Source organism: Somniosus microcephalus, chromosome 2, assembly GCF_052327205.1.
Source record: "Somniosus microcephalus isolate GS21.2 chromosome 2, FLI_Smic_1.0, whole genome shotgun sequence".
Taxonomy (NCBI): Eukaryota; Metazoa; Chordata; class Chondrichthyes; order Squaliformes; family Somniosidae; genus Somniosus; species Somniosus microcephalus.
The window spans coordinates 320,205,832-320,224,401 of NC_140988.1; the positions used below are offsets into that span (position 1 = coordinate 320,205,832).

The 18,570-nt window shown below is 45.5% G+C and overlaps 1 protein-coding gene across 5 annotated transcripts in view; it reads right to left on the reverse strand.

Annotated features, from left to right (window-relative positions):
• Positions 1–18,570, reverse strand: part of znf532 (zinc finger protein 532) — a 197,739-nt gene that overhangs the window by 47,100 nt on the left and 132,069 nt on the right. For all 5 annotated transcript variants that reach the window (XM_085974292.1, XM_085974277.1, XM_085974297.1 and 2 more), the window contains 2 exons: positions 15,451–15,613; positions 14,447–14,725 (listed from right to left, as the gene is read on the reverse strand). In XM_085974292.1, coding sequence (XP_085830418.1) covers positions 14,447–14,725; positions 15,451–15,613 — 442 coding nt within the window. The remainder of the gene's footprint in view (positions 1–14,446; positions 14,726–15,450; positions 15,614–18,570) is intronic.

Consider the following 18,570-nt stretch of genomic DNA (forward strand, 5'->3'; position numbering starts at 1 on the left):
CCAGATACTTGGAGGACGTCTGTCTGGTCCAGTGACCACTGCATCTGCCGACCCCATTACCGACAGTGAGGGTAAGACTCTCACCTTTTCCACCTGTTGCCATCCACTTGGTCCCCCCGCCAGCATGCATCCTCAGTGTGCAGCCATGTCAGAGCCTTGCCGCAATCTGGCATGCCTTTCAGCAAACCTGTCCTTTTGCTAAAGCCACTCTTCCACCTCCCACTTTCAAATGAAGCAGCACCAACTCGGGCTCAACGCGCTGAAGCTGCCAGTGCCACCGGAGGCGAGGACCAGGAGGAATCCAGACCAGCCGTTGCAGAATCTGGGGAGCGGAGACATCTGCAGACTGGGGATAGTAGTCCCCTGGAGGGGAGGGGGGGTGGCTCTGAGGATGAACCAGTTGCCGGACCAAGCGGCATGGAGCAACGCAGGGGGGATAGGCAAGTTCGGCCACCGTCTCCCCGCAGGGCAAGGCAGGTCGTCATGACTGCTGCACAGAGTGCAGGTGAGGTCCGTCGCCCTCCAAACAAGCTCCCATTCCGATGCCAGTTGGTCAAAAGGCTTTTAGGTGTAGTGGTGCAAGTGCTTCGGACAGGGTTGAAGGTACCAAGTACTGTAAAGCTCAAATCCCAGAACTCCGCTCCACATTAGCTCGCCAACTCTCTCTAGCAGCGAGCGCAATGAGCAGGCCAAGTGGCAGAAGATTCTGCAGTAGAGCTGTCCCCTTTAAATAGCGCCCCCCTACTCCGAGAAGGGCCTGTTAGCCCTCCCTCGAACTGTCACTAATAGCGCTGGGCGCTAAGGCTCCGGGCGCCACCCAATATGCGCTCAGGCGCTCCTAAAAGGCGTTGCACACTGAAATGACGTCATGAGCTGCTTGCGCTCGCGGGCGCGCGCAAACACTTAGCGCAGGCGCTAAATGTACAGTCAATATCTGAGTTGGCGCTATCTTCATAGCATCCGCCCCAATATAGCGCTTCGCCCCAATTCTAGGTCTCTTTAGGCGCTCAGCACCGGCGCTACCAACCCAATTTCTAGGCCTATATCCTTACCATTGGTTACAATTTCACTCATTTACCAAACATGGCTGTGGATACTCATTAGCAAATTTACATCTTCCATATTCACTACAGAATGTGTCAGCATTGAAGTGATTTCAAACTCCAGTCCCCATCCACCACCACCCTCCTCCGCCTGGCTGACCTTGTTCTCACATTGAACAACTTCTCCTTTAACTCCACTCTTTCCTCCAAATTAAAGGTGTTGCCATGGGTACCCGCATGGGTCCTAGCTATGCCTGCCTTTTCGTGGGCTATGTGGAACAATCTTTGTTCCAGTCCTACTCAGGTCCCCTCCCTCACCTCTTTTTCCGATACATTGATGACTTTATCGGTGCCGTTTCCTGCTCTCGCCCCGAACTAGACAATTTCATTCACTTTGCCTCCAATTTCCACCCTGCCCTCACCTTCACATGGACCATCTCTGACTCCTCCCTTCCCTTCCTCCACTTCTCCGTCTCCATCTCTGGGGACTGACTCCCACAGCTACCTGGACTACACTTCCTCCCACCCCGCCTCCTGTAAGAACTCTATTCCATTCTCCCAGTTTCTCCGCCTCCGCTGTATTTGCTCCGATGATGCCACCTTCCACACCAGTGCTTCCGACATGTCTTCCTTTTTCCGCAACCGAGGATTCCCCTCTACCGTGGTCGACACGGCCCTCGACCGTATCCGTTCTATCTCACGTACTTCTGCCTTCACCCCTGCCCCTCCCTCCCGGAACCACGATAGGGTTCCCCTTGTCCCCACCTTTCACCCCACCAGCCTCCACATTCAACGGATCATCCTCCGGCATTTCCGCTACCTCCAAAGTGATCCCACCACCAAACGCATCTTCCCCTCCCCTCCCCTTTCAGCATTCCGTAGGGACCGCTCCCTCCGAGACACCCTAGTCCACTCCTCTATCACCCCCAACAGCCCTTCCCCTTCGCCTGGCACCTTCCCGTGCAAGCGCAGGAGATGTAACACCTGCCCCTATACCTCCCCCCTTCCCACTGTCCAGGGCCCCAAACACCCCTTCCAAGTGAAACAGCGATTCACTTGTACTTCTTGCAATCTAGTATACTGTATTCGCTGCTCACGATGCGGTCTCCTCTACATTGGGGAGACCAAACGCAGATTGGGTGACCACTTTGCGGAACACCTCCGTTAGTCCATAAGGGTGACCCCGAGCTTCCGGTCGCCTGTCATTTTAATTCACCGCTCCATTCCCACTCGGACCTCACCGTCCTTGGCCTCTTGTATTGTTCCACGGAAGCTCAACGTAAACTTGAGGAACAGCACCTCATCTTCCGATTAGGCACTTTGCAGTCTTCCGGACTCAATATCGAGTTCAATAATTTCAGATCATAACCTCGGCCTCTATTACTTTTTTCCTTTTAATTTTTACCACCCCTTTGTTTTGGGTCCTCCTTTCCCCTCCCCCGCCCCCCTCCTTTCCTTTTGTTTCTCTCTCTCACCTGGCAGCTGTCCTTATCCTGCCAGTACACTTCACACCTAATCTCAGCTGCCTTTTGTCTCCACGGGCCCATTACCATCTCATCTGGCTTATAATACCTTTTATTGTCTCCTTTTCTTCTTTTGTTCGATCGCAGCTTTGCCTTCGATCTTTTTATTTTCTTTCCAGTTTTGAAGAAGGGTTTCAACCTGAAACGTCAACTCAAATTTCTCTCCACGGATGTTGCCTGACCTGCTGAGTTTTTCCAGCATTCTCTGTTGTTATTTTCCATATAATATGGGTTAGTTATGCTATTATTTTTAATATCTTTACCCCCCGAGATATCTCCTCCTTTAGAGGTTCCTGTGTTGCCCACAATTTCCTGACTAAGGGGGTCAAGTAGCAATCTGCTGCAAGACCTTGGCCAATGCCACTTACAGCTTTATTGAATGGTTTCTCTGAACAAAGCCATTGTCAGACAACCCGTTATATGTTCTTCAACTTCCTATTAATATTTGTCAAACCCTGCATTTTTCTTTAAAAAGTATTTTAATACTTAAAATCCTATATTTTAATACTTAAAATCCCAAACTATATGTATGAGTCGCTACCCAATTAACTAATTTGTACAGTTCAAGGGTAAGGAAAGTCTAGAGGAGTAGTATTTTTGTATGCTGCATTCCTATCTAGTAGAATATCGTAGAATTCAACCCATTGTGCACAGGCACGATGGGCCGAATGGCCTCCTTCTGTACTGTATCATTCTATGATTCTATGGGCTGGATTTTAACTCAGGTGCGGGATGGTGTGTTATCCGAATTTCGTGTTTCCCACACGAATCTAAATGGATGTGGGAGATTGATGCAATTTTAACTGAATTGGCCAATTAATTTCCAACGTGTGGGAAGCCTTTGCAAATGGGTTTTTCATGACTGAAAGTCCCCTCCGATGACGTCATCATTGCTGCTGCATTTAAGGTCCACAGCAAGCCTTGCTTCTTCGGCAGACTGCCAAGCTTCTTGACTGTGCAGTGTGAGGGAGCTGCAGCAAATATGACAAGCGGGAGGGCCAGATCAGCTCCTCGCTTTGACGAGGTGGCACTGCAGGCATTAGTGGATGGGGCTAGGGCCAACAGGGAGGTGCTCTTCCCTTCATCAGGGAGGAAGAGGCCTCCCACTCAGACCAAGGCTGTGTGGATGCAGGTGGCTGAGGAGGTCAACTCCCTGGGAGTCACTCACAGAACCTGGATACAGTGCAGGAAAAGATTTCATGACCTTCAGCGCACTGGAAAAGTGAGTATGAATTTCCCATCACCCTCAATCTGATCCCCATTGCCTTTCCTCACCAGCACTCAGCTTTAGCAATCTCTTCCTCCACATCCCACTTGACACTGACATCCATGCACCCTTACCCATTCCCTCTCTCTCTATGCTCACATTCACATAACTATTCGACCATGCAGCCCTCACACTCCCTATCACTTGGATGCTTTGAACACAACTGACAACACACAGGGAGGGCCCTTGGTCTTGCAACCTCACTCCATCTTTGTCTCCTTCTAAGTATCTATGCTATGCAATCTCTACACTCACTCCTTCATTCACACTCAACCTCCACTTGTCTCCCTCATTGCAGGAAAAGAGAGTTCACAACAAAAGAGAGCGAGCCAGGTCGGGAGGAGGGACAGCCTCAACAGCCTACCTGACCCCCTGGGAGGAGGCCGTCCTGGAAATTATGGGAATAGAGGATGATTTGCGCATGGGGGATGGACAGACGGGTGTAACACAGCAAGCTGGTGACAGAAAAGTTTCCCATCTCTCTCTTTGACATTGCATGAGTCGCTGATAATGATTGTGAAGCTGTAACAGATGTACTTATGAGCATCTGCAAAAAGCTGTGTGCATGTAGCCTTTGCATCACATCACTGACTCTTTCCTTTACTCCCCCACAGGACCATCACAAGCATCCGTCCCCCCTAGCCAGGAAGAAGAGGCTGAGCAGCCAGACTCCTCAGAGGAAGCTGTAACCTCTGAGGGCGCAGCGTCAGCAGAATTCAGCACACCCAGCACCAGCGCAGACACTCACACCTCGGTGGGACTTTCGGGACATAGAGTAGTGTTGTCACCTGGTGTATCACAGCTCATAAGTGAGCATCAGCAGATTGCGGAGACAGGGACAGCAGTGGAGAGTCCTAGTCGGAGGGCGCAGGACTCTGCCAGCTCGGCTCAGCAGCATGTCGACCCTCTGCCTCTGGATCCATCCATAAGATCAGAGGTGATGGAACTCCAGGCACAGATGCAGGAGTCTCTGGCAGGTTTTGTCTCCAGGGTCGCTGCGAGTGTAGAGCGAATGGAGGAGTCCATACCGAACATGAGCAGAGCCTTTGTGGAGTCATTGGCGCATGAACGCATCACCACGGAAAGGATGGCTACCTCCGTGGAAAGGATTGCTACCTCCATGGTAAGGCTGGCTACCGTAGAGAAGAGGATGGCTACGGCCATGGAGGAGCTTAGTCGCCAGGGTATGGAAAACATGGTCATTGTTCCGAATAGAATGACATCTCGAGGAGCGGTGGGCATCTATTGAACAGAGAAACCAGACCTTCATGGAAGTCCTTCTGAGTAGGACTGCCATTGCAGATACGGGTCCCCATGGCCCCCCTGATGTGCAGCAAGGTGCTCTCCAGCCACTTCCAGGCGCTGGCCCCTTCTGGCCTGTGCAGCTTCAGGTGGGTGAGCAGCAGCCTGGCGCTCCTGCTGCTGCTGCTGTTGTTCCTGGTTCTGCTGCTGCCGCAGCTGGTGCTCAAGCTCCTCTAATGCCCAGGTGGGAAGGAAATAAATGGCTTCCATGCTTCTGGTATATGCCTCCGTTGAGGAAGCGCTGAGTGAAGGTGGCGAGAGGGGTTTCCCAGGAGGTCACACTGGAGATGGGTGTGAGGCACCAACCTTCCACAGGTGTGGTTAAGCCTTCTAAAAGTTGCCCCAGACCTGAGACCACTAAGTCCTGCCACCTGCAAATCATGGCTGATCAAATCTCAACTTTAATGGTTGACCTGCAGTTGATAGTCAGCAATCCAATAGTGCTCCCGCCAGGTTTCACATTCGTGTTTCCCACCAGGCGTGTTTTATGTGGGAAAAGGGTTAAATTCACAAGGGCCTTTCAAAATAGGATTATAGAGGCTATTCAGTGGTTGTTAAGGGCCTTAACATAGAAACATAGAAGATAGGAGCAGGAGTAGGCCATTCGGCCCCTCGAGCCTGCTCCGCCATTCGATGAGTTCATGGCTGATCATCCAAACTCAGTACCCCGTACCTGCCTTCTCCAAATATCCCTTGATACCTTTAGCTCTAAGAAATATATCTAACTCCTTCTTGAATATATTTAAAGACTTGGCCTCAACCGCCTTCTGTGGTAGAGAATTCCACAGGTTCACCACTCTCTGGGTGAAGAAATTCTTCCTCATCTCTGTCCTAAATGGCTTATCCCTTATCCTTAGACTATGACCCCTGGTTCTGGACTCTCTGACCATCGGGAACATTCTACCTGCATCTAGTTTGTCCAGACCTGTCAGAATTTTATAAGTTTCGCTGAGATCCCCTCTCATTCTTCTAAACTCCAGCGAGTATAAGCCCAATCGACCCAATGTCGCCTCATACGTCATTCCTGCCATCCCAGGGATCAGTCTTGTGAATCTTTGCTGAACTCCTTCCATGGCAAGAACATCCTTCCTCAGATAAGGCGACCAAAACTGCACACAGCACTCAAGGTGTGGTCTCACCAAGGCCCTGTACAACTGCAGCAGGACATCCTTGCTCCTGTGCTCAAACCCTTTCGCTATGAAGGCCAACATACCATTTGCCTTCTTCACCGCCTGCTGCACCTGCATGCTTACCTTCAGCGACTGGTGCACAAGGACACCCAGGTCTCGTAGCACTTCTCCTTCTCCCAATCTATTGCCATTCAGATAATAGTCTGCCTTTCTGTTTTTGACACCAAAGTGGATAACCTCGCATTTATCCACGTTATATTGCATCTGCCACGCTTCTGCCCAATCACCCAACCTGTCCAAATCAACCTGGAGTTTCTCGGTATCCTCCTCACAGCACACACGCCCACCCAGCTTTCTGTCGTCTGCAAACTTGGAGATATTACATCTAGTTCCCTTATCTAGATCATTAGTGTATATTGTGAATAGCTGGGGTCCAAGGACCGATCCCTGCAGTACCCCACTAGTCACTGCCTGCCACTCGGAAAAAGACCCGTTAATTCCTACTCTCTGCTTTCTGTCCGCCAACCAGTTTTCTATCCAAGTCAATACCATGCCCCCAATCCCATGTGCCTTAACAACCAGTCCCGCCTGTTGGATGCGTGACGGAGTCGGGACCATCAGACAGGACTGAGTTAAAATTGCTCGGAGTCAGGAACCAGGCGGAGGGGGGGGGTTCCCGCCCGTCAGGTTTTGCGATTTTAACCCCCCGCACGCCTCCAAGCCCAACTCCATGGCTCAATGAAAATCGAGCACTATATGTCAGATTGCAGCACAGGCTTCTCCCATTCGTAAAATCATTAAAGAATCATGGAACAATGGGATATGACATGGCAGGTTTCCATTAGGAGTAGAAAACTTGACTCTTTTTAAAACGGTCAAGTAATATTTTTTATTTTTTGATAGACTTTGGGGGAGTAGTTTAGAGAAATAGTGCTCCCAAGACTTTCTTTCCCTTTTAAAGATATTGGAACCGCAAAGAGTAGAACATAAGACTTGGGAGCAGCAGTAGGCCATACGGCCCCTCGAGCCTGCTCTGCCATTCAATAAGATCATGGCTGATCTTCGACCTCAACTCTACTTTCCTGCCCTATCCCTTGATTCCCCTAAAGTCCAAAAATCTATCTATCTCAACCTTGAATATACTCAACAACTCAGCATCCACAGCCCTTGGGCAGAGAATTCCAAAGATTCACAACCCTCTGAGTGAAGAAGTTACTCCTCGTCTCAGTCTTAAAAAGCCGACCCCTTATCCTGAGACTATGCTCCCTAGTTCTGGACTCACCAGCCATGGGAAACAATCTCTCAGCATCTATCCTGTCAATCCCCCTCAGAATCTTATATGTTTCAATGAGATCTCCTCTCATTCTTCTAAATTCCAAAAAACAATACACAAAACAATTCTCTCGGATGCAACGCATTTCAATGTAATACCATTTTGCAGACTAGAATACAGAACAATTAATCTGTATTAATTGATAAGTCAGATTAACAAACTTGCTGACAAACAGAATAAAATTAATAGAAGTATTGAAAAAACAGAATGCAGGCATGTGGAGAAAACACTGGACCCAAGTCAGGGATCTTAACAAGATCTTCCAAACCTGCTAAGAGCACATAGACATAGTGCACCTGCAATTTCACAGACTGAGTTTCTCATCTCAGCTGAGAAGACAGAAGTACTTGCTTGTGAAGGAAGGGCAGAGAAGGTTAGGCAGTGGGATGAGATGCTAAGTCACCCGGCATTGCCCTGCTCCACTGCAAAGGTCTGGGAGCAGGTTACCTTCTCAGTGGGGAACTGTGACATGAACAGAGAAAAGAAACAAAAAGTGGATGGCTCTTTTTTTAAAAAAAGCAGTATTCTCCACCCTATATTATCAAAATTGCTCCATCTTTGCCACCTCAGGTAACCTTCTCCAAGGATTACGCTGCCCGTGTAAGCGTCCTCAATAACCCTGTTCTGAACGCTCAGCACCAACACAAAGTTTCAATGACAGACAAAAGCAGCTACCCACATACTGACAGATGAAAATTACGCTCATTTGAGATGAATGTGATGTAACCGAAGAAGTGATGAACTTTGCATTTGCAGCAAATAAAAATTAAATGGTGCTGGCCCGGTAGCAGCAGAAGCAGACTGCTCATTAATTATCGGGGTAATGATGTGCTCCAAATGCAGAATGATAAGGAGGCAGACTAATAGATCCACCGACACATGGACATGTGGGTGCTTGGAAACCAAATAGCACAGTAATTACTCTTTGCTGAAAATTCAGTGAGGAAGTGAAATCGGTTTCAGGTGGTGTAACTTGCTGACCAAACCACCATTTTGGTTTGCTCTGACAGCAAATTCCTCACCTAGGTAAAATTCATCACCATAATTAAAAATTTAAGAGAGCTCCCTTGATGACTAAGTAGGAAATGCAAAGGTAGTGTGCCCAAGTGCCACACAGACCGGGACGATTCCAGGTTCATTCCTGCTCTGTGTTCAAGTAGCAAACGTTAGCCAGAGTGGTGGTGTGGTACTGCAACTGTTCTCCTCAGTACCGTCAAGTGAGAGAGGGTGAATACTGGCCAGGGATCCTGCGTCTAGGCCACTTCAGAGTGCAATTAAGAGTCAACCACGTTGGGGTGGGGCTGGAGTTACACATAGGCCAGACCGGGTAAGGACGGCAGGTTTCCTTCGATAAACTGCTATGGTGGGCTCTCAACTCACATTCTCTGGATTACTAATCCAGTAACATTAATGACAGGGATTTTGGTTCTGTGCACTTAGTTTTTTTTTCAAACAATTTCTTACATTCATATTAACAGAGCTCTTCTGTGGGAAACAGTGATGCCATTTCATTCTGCAAACGATTCTCTCGGTTAATTCCAGAGATAAGGGCGTTGACTTATGAGGAAAGGTTGAGCAGGTTGGACCTATACTCATTGGAATTTAGAAGAATGAGAGGTGATCTTATCGAAACATATAAAATACTGAGGGGGCTCGACAAGGTAGATGCAGAGAGGATGTTTCCCCTCGTGGGAAAATCTAGAACTCGGGGGCATAGTTTCAGAATAAAGGGTCGCCCTTTTAGAACTGAGATGAGGAGGAATTTCTTCTCTCAGAGGGTCGTAAATCTGTGGAATTCTCTGCCCCAGATAGCCATGGAGGCTGGGTCATTAAATACATTTAAGGTGGAGATAGATTTTTGCAAGATAAGGGAGTGAATGTTTATGGGGAGCGGGCAGGGAAGTGGCTTTGAGCCCAAGATCAGCCATGATCTTATTGAATGGCGGAGCAGGCTCGAGGGGCCAAGTGGCCTATTCCTGCTCCTATGTTCTTATACACTGCTGCTAAAATGCTGTGGTGACGTCAGCAAAAGGGGATTAATCTACATACTACTGATAAACAATGGGGAGAAGGCAGGGACAGGGTACTGAGTTTGGATGATCAGCCATGATCTCATTGAATGGCGGAGTAGGCTCAAGGGGCCGAATGGCCTACTCCTGCTCCTATCTTCTATGTTTCTATGGGGGAAAAATTCGGTATCACCCCATTTGGGGCACTATTATTGGCGGTGCGCAAAGTTTAGCGCCTGGCGCTAATTATCGCCTCCGACAGCAAACTTGGCTTTTATCGCCCCTGGAGGTGATTGGAGCGCTAAATCAGGCGCTACACACCTCTCTTAAGGCGCTAAGGCTGAGGAATGAGGCGCTACCTCACAGCGCTGGCGAAGCTCATGTGATGTCAGTCAGCAATGGAACACAGACACACTGGCACCGTCCAATTCTTAAAGGGGAGTTCTGAAGAATGGTCATCGACCTGAAACGTTAAATCTGTTTCTCTCTTCACAGATGCTGCTTGACCTGAGTTTCTCCTGCATTTTCTGTTTTTATCTTAAAGGGGAGGGTTGATCTTGCTCTCCATCCACATCCTGCTCATTGCAGCCTTGAATCTCAGCCTGGAGAGAGAGACCTGTACATCAAATCTGCTGGAAAGAACAATGGAGAAGAACCCGGGGAAGAGCTCAGAGTGCAGACCCCATAGTCTCTTCTAAATCGATACAAGGAAGGGCAAATCAAAACCAACCTGCAAAGTGCTGCTCAGTACCCAAAACTCCTTCACACAGCATTGAATCTCTCCAGAAGTCTCTCTCTCTCTCTCAGAATGCATGGTGTAAAAATGTCACCGACAAAAAAAGGCAGGAAGCGGTCGCCTTTAAATAACGCTCCCCTAGTCCCTTTCTAACAGCATAACGCTCCCCTCAACCTGTCGTTGCTAGCGGCAGGCGGTAAGGCAGGGGGCGCCACTCAATTTCCGGTCCGGGGCGGTAACGGGGCGTTGCGCACTCGACTGACGTCACAATCTGCCGGCGCAGGAAATCGTGGCGGTAGTGATTAGCGCCGCCGCAAAATGTCTAGTTAATTTCGCAAGCGGCGCAAACATCGCTGCCCCCGGGCGCTAGTTGCTTTGCGCCCCATTAGCGCCCTCTTAAGGCGCTAACGGGAGGCGCAAACAACTGAATTTTCCCCCCTATGTTTCTAAAGTACTGCAGGTGCTGTAAATCTGAAAAATGCGGGAAACTCTCAGCGGGTCAGGGAGCAACTGTGGAGAGAACAGGCGAGTTGATATTTTGGGTTAGATCAGTTTTGAACATGAACTTGTCTGTTCATTCCACAGATGCTGCTTGACCTGACCATTGCTTCCGGAAGTTTCTATTTTGCTGCCCGTCACACTTTATTAAGAGCCAGCTATCGCAGGCTACAGAAAAGACATTAATGTTTTGGGTTTCAACTTCCACACCTTCCTTTCTCTATTCAGAAGTCCTTTGACATGTTGTATATTTCTAGCGTTTCCTGTTATATTTCAGATTTCCAGCAATTGTAGTTTTTTTTCTGTTCACCTATCACAAGCATGAGTTGTGATGAAGAATGATCCCCTATGCTGCCGCCTTGTTTTTCTCTCAGATTCGGAGTTTCCTGTTCTAGTTTTATTAGTTCCTTCAAATGCAAATTATTTAAGCAAACACTGTGAAACTGGCAGAGAGAGAAAAATTTAGAGAAAGAAGCGACATAGGTGAAAGAAATGGGCCAAGGTAATTAGCAGAGAGAAAACACAGGCCTACAATTTAAAGAAGTTAAATATATTTCTGACTCAGATCCACAATAATTGCTACTGCCAGAAGGATAATAAATTAATTTCTCAATTCTTCCGAATTTTATCATTACTGAATTTCCAAATGAACTCGGCTAATAATCCCAACACAAAGAATGAAAAATGTCTAAAATTCGAATTTCCAGCAATGAACAGCCTTCAATATTTGAAATAACAGCAGAAAATGCTGGAAACACTCAGCAGGTCAGGCAGCATCAAGGAGAGAGAAACAGAGTTAACGTTTCAGGTCAGTGACACTTCGTCAGAACTGGAAAAAGTTAGAGAAGTAACAGATTTTTAAGCAAGTGTAGGGGCAAAGAAAGGGAGGACAGGAGGAAAGAACAAAGGGAAGGTCTGTGATAGGATGGAGGCAGGAGAGATTAAAAGATAAAAGGGATGATGGTGCAAGGCAAAAGGAGATGGTAATGGGACAAGTTAAGAAACAAAAGATGACTCTAGATGAGGTGTAAATGGCAGAATCATCAACAGCTTCCAAATTAGTCAAGCTGACACTTGGGAACATTCAGAAGCATTGATTACAATAAAATGGCAGCTGTTGATGATTCTGCCATTCCAATTTACACCTCATCTAGAGTCATCTTTTGTTTCTTAACCTAAAATGGCAATTGGGGTCCTACTTACATCATAGGACCCCGATTCCCATATTAAAAGGGGCCTATCACCTGAATCAGGTGGGCGCTTTAGACACCTGGCAGTAGGCCCCTTTCAAAATAAAGCTGGCCACATCGCCGGTATTAACGGGGTGGTAAAGCTATTGACTCCATTTTGAGGCTGTACTGCCCAGTTAACACCGGTGTGGAGATGCCGGAGTTGGACTGGGGTGGACAAATGTAAGAAGTCACACAACACCAGGTTATAGTCCAACAGCTTTATTTGAAATCACAAGCTTTCGGAGCGCTGCTCCTTCTTCAGGTGAAGTGGAGAAATGCATAAAGACACAGCTTATATAGTCAGAGAATCATGTCAGATGTTTACAGGTAACCTTTCCAACTGCCATTTATCACACCTCGGCAGAGAGATAATCACAGCAGTCAAAGGTGTGAATGGTGTCCAAACAGGTCAGTCAGGGAAGCATTACATCAAAGAACAATGAGGTGGGGTCACAAGGGGTCAAATATTGCAGATGCTGGGGTCTGTATGAAAAACAAAAAAAGACAAAAAACATTTTTTTTGGCTGGAAATCACAGCAGGTCCAGTTCTGACGAAGTGTCACTGACCTGAAACGTTAACTCTGTTTCTCTCTCCTTGATGCTGCCTGACCTGCTGTGATTTCCAGCCAAAAAAAATGTTTTTTGTCTGTTTTTTTGTTTTTCATACAGACCCCAGCATCTGCAATATTTGACCCCTTGTGACCCCACCTCATTGTTCTTTGATGTAATGTTTCCCTGACTGACCTGTTTGGACACCATTCACACCTTTGACTGCTGTGATTATCTCTCTGCCGAGGTGTGATAAATGGCAGTTGGAAAGGTTACCTGTAAACATCTGACATGATTCTCTGACTATATAAGCTGTGTTTTTATGCATTTCTCCACTTCACCTGAAGAAGGAGCAGCGCTCCGAAAGCTTGTGATTTCAAATAAAGCTGTTGGACTATAACCTGGTCTTGTGTGACTTCTTACAGTTAACACCAGGCGATGGCACTCAAAATTGACCTCTTTGTGTAAAAGAAAACTTCCTGACATCAGTCCTAAATTTGTTTTCATTAGTTTGAACCTGTGTCCCGTTGTTTCACGGGTTTCAATTTAGTATGAAGTAATTTTCTGGAGCTACCTTTTCCATACCACTTACAATCATCTGTAAGATCAGCCTTCAGTCACCTTCTTGTACAATGGTCCTGCCCTCAAGAACTACCTATCCAGTTGCCCCTGCCTTGCCAGCGCTCCCTCTGCTTCATAAACCTTCTCATAATCTTTCTCCTTGACCTTGTCTTTGGTCTCCCCATCTTAACCCTCTCCTGCCTGGTATCCACTGTTTAGTCCTCCTTAACATAAAAGCATTCAAGACTTCTTGCTGCACAAGTGCAGCGCGCACAACAAACGTCGTTGTAATATGTCACTTTGGTGCAGAAATACTATCATGCTCCTGAAAAGTCTAAAGGCCACTGGAGTCATTCGGAGTGCCCCTTTTCTAATCAGCAAGCATCCAATTCCACATGAGGCTGCTACAGACAGGGCTTACAGAGTCAGCTGTGGCTCAGTTGGTTGCACTCTCACCCCTGAGTCAGAAGGTTGTGGGTTCAAATCCTACTCCAGAGACTTGAGTACAAAAATCTAGGCTGACACTCCAGTGCAGTGCTGAGAGAGTGCTGCACTGTCGGAGGCCCCGTCTGCCCTCTCAGGTGGATGTAAAAGATCCCATGGCACTATTTCATAGAAGAGCAGGGGAGTTATCCCTAGTGTCCGGGCCAATATTTATCCCTCAATCAACAGAACAAAAACAGATTATCTGGTCATTATCACATTGCTGCTTGTGGGAGCTTGCTGTGCGCAAATTGGTTGCCGCAGTTCCTACATTACAACGGTGACTACACTTCAAAAGTATTTAATTGGCTGTAAAGTGCTTTGGGACGCTTGGGGATCGTGAAAGACGCTACGTAAATGCAAGTCTTTCTTTCTTACTGCTCAGAATATACCACAACCAAGACTTCTTTTTATGTGATTTGCTAAAATGATGCTATTATTCTCTGTAATCATCAAGGATGATCAACATACTGAAGTAGTCATTTACACTGCAGCATCTTTAACCACAGGTATATTTTGAAGATTGAAATAACTACTCATTACAACTCTGAAATACCATAATTTCATGTGTATATTTACAATTTATAGAAACCTTAGCTAAAGCACCTGTTCCCCTTCATTATGACATGTGTTTATCAAAGGCTCCCAAAGACAACCTCATAGAGAAGGACAGTCTTATAGAAATTATTTAGTTTTATAGTTTCTGCCTGTACATTTTTACAGAACTCATTGGATCCCAGAAATATTGCACGAATTCCTCTTGTGTTACTTGGCTCATACCTTTCCATGGTCTTTTTTCATGTGAGAAATGTAGTCCTCTCGTTCAGGAAACCATTCCTCACAGTCTTGACACATCCAACCAGGGTTATTTGCTTTTGACCGGCTCCCAGTTTTCCTCACACCCACTGAAGTTTTCTTCCCAAGCCGGTCAGTGCCATTAACAGCATTCCCGTCAGTTTTGTTCTGTCCTGTTGATGTAGTTACCTGCTTTGTGACCAATGGCTGCTGAGGCCCCAGGTTGGGAGGACCCTCAATGCTCTTGAGTGTGCCATGCGTGGACTGCAAAATGAAAGTGAGGGATTTAGGTCATCACTATTACATTCAATCTGTTGAGACAAAGTTTTGAAGCAAACCTCATTTATAGTTAAAACATTTTACCATTCATATACTGTACCATGACCACAAAGTTTTAAAAAATAACTAACGATCTAATACAGAGAATCACAATTCAAACACAATTTTCAAGTGCCAGTGAATGTTGACAAAGGGTGGCAAGTGGCAAGAGGCAGTGTGTCAGCCTTGGCTCAGTGGTAGCACTCTCATCTGCCAGTGTCCTGGCCAATATTTATCCCTCAGCCGACATCGCTAAAGCAGATTATCTGGTCATTATCACATTTCTGTGGGACATTACTGTGTGCAATTTGGCTGCCGCGTTTCTCTACATCGCAACAGCAACTACACTTCAAGAGTAATTCATCTGTTGAAAAGCGCTTTGGGACGTCCTGGGGTCGTGAAAGATGCTATATAAATGCAAGTTCTTTCTTTCATCATCACTTTAAAACATGCTTCTGGTTAAAATTGAAGTGCTGGTGAATGGAGAAACTGAAAAAGTCTTTGGAAATATCTGGACCGAGACGGAAAACATCCAGGCCTTCAGTAGTAGCTCCAGAGATTTGATGCTTCAAAGATATAGGACGGGGTTCTTAGCAACACTCCAAGAATTATTTAACAAAGTAGTCTACCCATTTTCAACAATAAATGTAACACAAATGAATGGAATATACCTTAATGTGTTCTACCATGAGCTGTTTCTGTGCATACAGCAAAGCACAATCTGGGCACTTGAAAACAGAAACTTTCTGCTTAGAAACATGTTGATCAAAATGGCTGCACAGCAAGGTTTGCTGGGTGAACACTGTGTCACACATGGAGCATTTGTAGATTATTCTAAAAACAAGGGAAAAAATTAGCATTTATTTTCAAAGTACTTTATGACTTAGAGCAGTTACTTGCAACCATCCTGTGTCTATTTCTGTGAAAGCAAGAATTATTAAATATTTTAACTAGTGACAGATTGGAATCAATATTTTATAGCCTGGTCTGTTCCAGTACATTCTTGAATTCAATACTGGCACAGTTCTGCCTACAGTACAGCCAAAGGCTATTGTAAAATGAGACTACACTGTGGGAAGAAAAACCTTTCCATACTTCCTTTCACCTAGCGACATCTGTAGTGCATATAAGCATAGAGTATTGCCAAATAAATCAAATCAAATCAACTTTTATTGTCATTGTTAGTGCACAAGTGCAGTACAACGAAATGTAGGCTTGCGGCTCCCGAGAGTGTACATCTGGATTAAGACATTTAAACATTCAACATACATTTGGCTTGTAGTATATTAACATAAATATAACCATAATAAAGTGCATTGGCAGATGTGCAGGCTTTAGAGTTTATTTGTGGAGTTCAGTAGGATGACAGCCCTGGGAAAGAAGCTGTTCCTAAATCTGGTCGTACGGGTGCGAATGCATCTGTAGCGTCTCCCAGATGGCAGGAGGGCGAACAGACTGTGGCTGGGGTGGGTAGGGTCTTTGATGATGGACCGTGACCTCCGTAGACAGCGTTTCTGGTATATGTGCTCTATGGTCGGTAGCCGGGTGCCGGTAATGCGTTGGGCAGTTTTGACTACCCGCTGCAGGGCTTTCCGGTCATAGTAGCTACAGCTGCCATACCATACTGTGATACAGTTTGTCAGGATGCTCTCTATAGTGCAGCGGTAAAAGTTAGAGAGGATCAGGGGTGACAGATTACATCCCTTCAGCCTCCTTAGGAAATATAGGCGCTAACTCTCTAAGAACCAATAAGCGCTAATTCATAATCTAACTCTCTAAGAACCAATCCAAATGTATCTGAGCCCACGACTCTCACGTCTCCCAGCAACAGTAATTGGGCAAGGGCTCATGACCTGCTTTAATTTCACTCAACACCAATTACAAGACAGAACATCAAAATCTAAAGTCCTCGAATAAAGTTTTATTTATTCCCATCTATCAAATTTACATCTAAATGTGGTCTTTGCTTGGACAAACTGCAAATGCAACTCTTTCCAGCTGACTGTTTTGTGGTTACTTTACATCACTACACTCCCAGATTACTGAGTGGAAATTTTAATCTTAATTGTTAAGAGTATGGTATTCTTAATCTTAATTGTTAACACTACCATACTCCAGCTGAGATTCTTGGCTTCAGTGTTATCAACCGCCCCCTCCCATTCCCCCCGAAAAAGTTATGCCTTGTTACTTTTAGGTGTAACTAGGTTTTTAATGGTGTATATTGACTGCTGAACAGTTGTTCTGGCTCTGAAAAACTAATTTTATATTTGTGAAATGTCAAATTTTTCCATTAATATGAAGAAAATTACATGGTTTTTAAAATAAATGTTTTTTAAAAAAGTTTATTTATGATATTTCAGCTTCTACCTTAATCCTATGTGTATGTCCCAATCTTTATTTCGTTGTCTGTAAAATTTATAAAAAGTAAATTAGAATCTGTGCATTTTACTTCCTGGTTTGTTGTCTGTGAGAAATTTTCAATGTGACTGGCTGCTCTGCTCAGCCTGCTTAATGACATCACTGTTGCTGGACGCTGGAGATTCGCTTGATTTGGCGCCAGATTCAAACAAAGGTTGGGAGAGCTGCAATTCATGCCACAGATATCGCTAGATCTTTGTGGGCAGCTTTCTTCGAGGTCAGCGGCGAGTGCCGTTGCTTCGCCGCTGACTGTAAACTCCGGGCCCCAGTGGGCTAGAAAGTTTACCTTGTCTAGTGATCAGGAAATACAGTAAATCTGCCAGCCATTGATAAAAGATAATTGGCTGCCTAACTTACACTTCAAAAGTGCTTTTGGATGTTCCGAGGTCGTGAACGACTCTATATAAATACAAGTTCTTCCTCTCCTTATGTAATTTATCAAGTAAAGCTTTCCATTTAAAAACAATTCGTTACCAGCTCTCGATAATCTTAACAAAATTTCATCCTTCAGTCAAGTAATAATGTTGTGAAAGACATATGCTGAAAAACATAGGTCTCGATTCCTAACCATAAATCAAGTCTTGACTCTAGAACTGTAGTCCCTCCAGTAGCATAAACAATTTTCAATACCATGCACCACTAAGCCCAAAAGAAACAAAGGATGAACATTCACATTAACACTTTTCTAAAGCTCTTCATTCATAAACAGCCACAGCAAACAACTGCTTGAAAATGTCAAGAGTACAAATGGCTCTAATTATTTTATTGTGGGGATCTGGTTATTTCACATTTTGATGTGTCATTGGCTAAATGTTTCCAGGGACCTTCTACTAAACAGGTGTTCATTTTGTCATGCTGGCTTTACATTAAGGTTGAACAGATTTAATGAAGATCAGTGGAGGGCAAAATTGATTGCTGCCTTTTTAACCGCAAAGTAGACATCATTCCTAAAAAATGCACCATCGACGCACTTTAGAAGTACAGTCTTTGGTTTTCAATGCTCAAAAACACAGGCATCCTTTTATACAAGTGAAATTCAAATTGGATACACTGGGGTAGATGTTGACTTTGTGCGATAGTGCAAAACAGGTGATAGTGAATTGGCAGCCTGTTTTACACCTCTCCCGAATTATATTTCCATAATGGATTTACACTATCGCACAAAGTCAAAATCTAGCCCAGTTAATCTCTTTTAAAGGGTGCTAGCAGGCATTATTTTTACGATAGCAAAATACTGAGGATGCTGGAAATCCGAAATAACAACAGAAAACGCTGGAAAAACTCAGCAGGCCAGGCAACATCCGTGGAGAGAGAAACAGAGTTAATGTTTCAGGTCGAAGACCCTTCGTCAGAACGGTGTTATTTTTATTTTG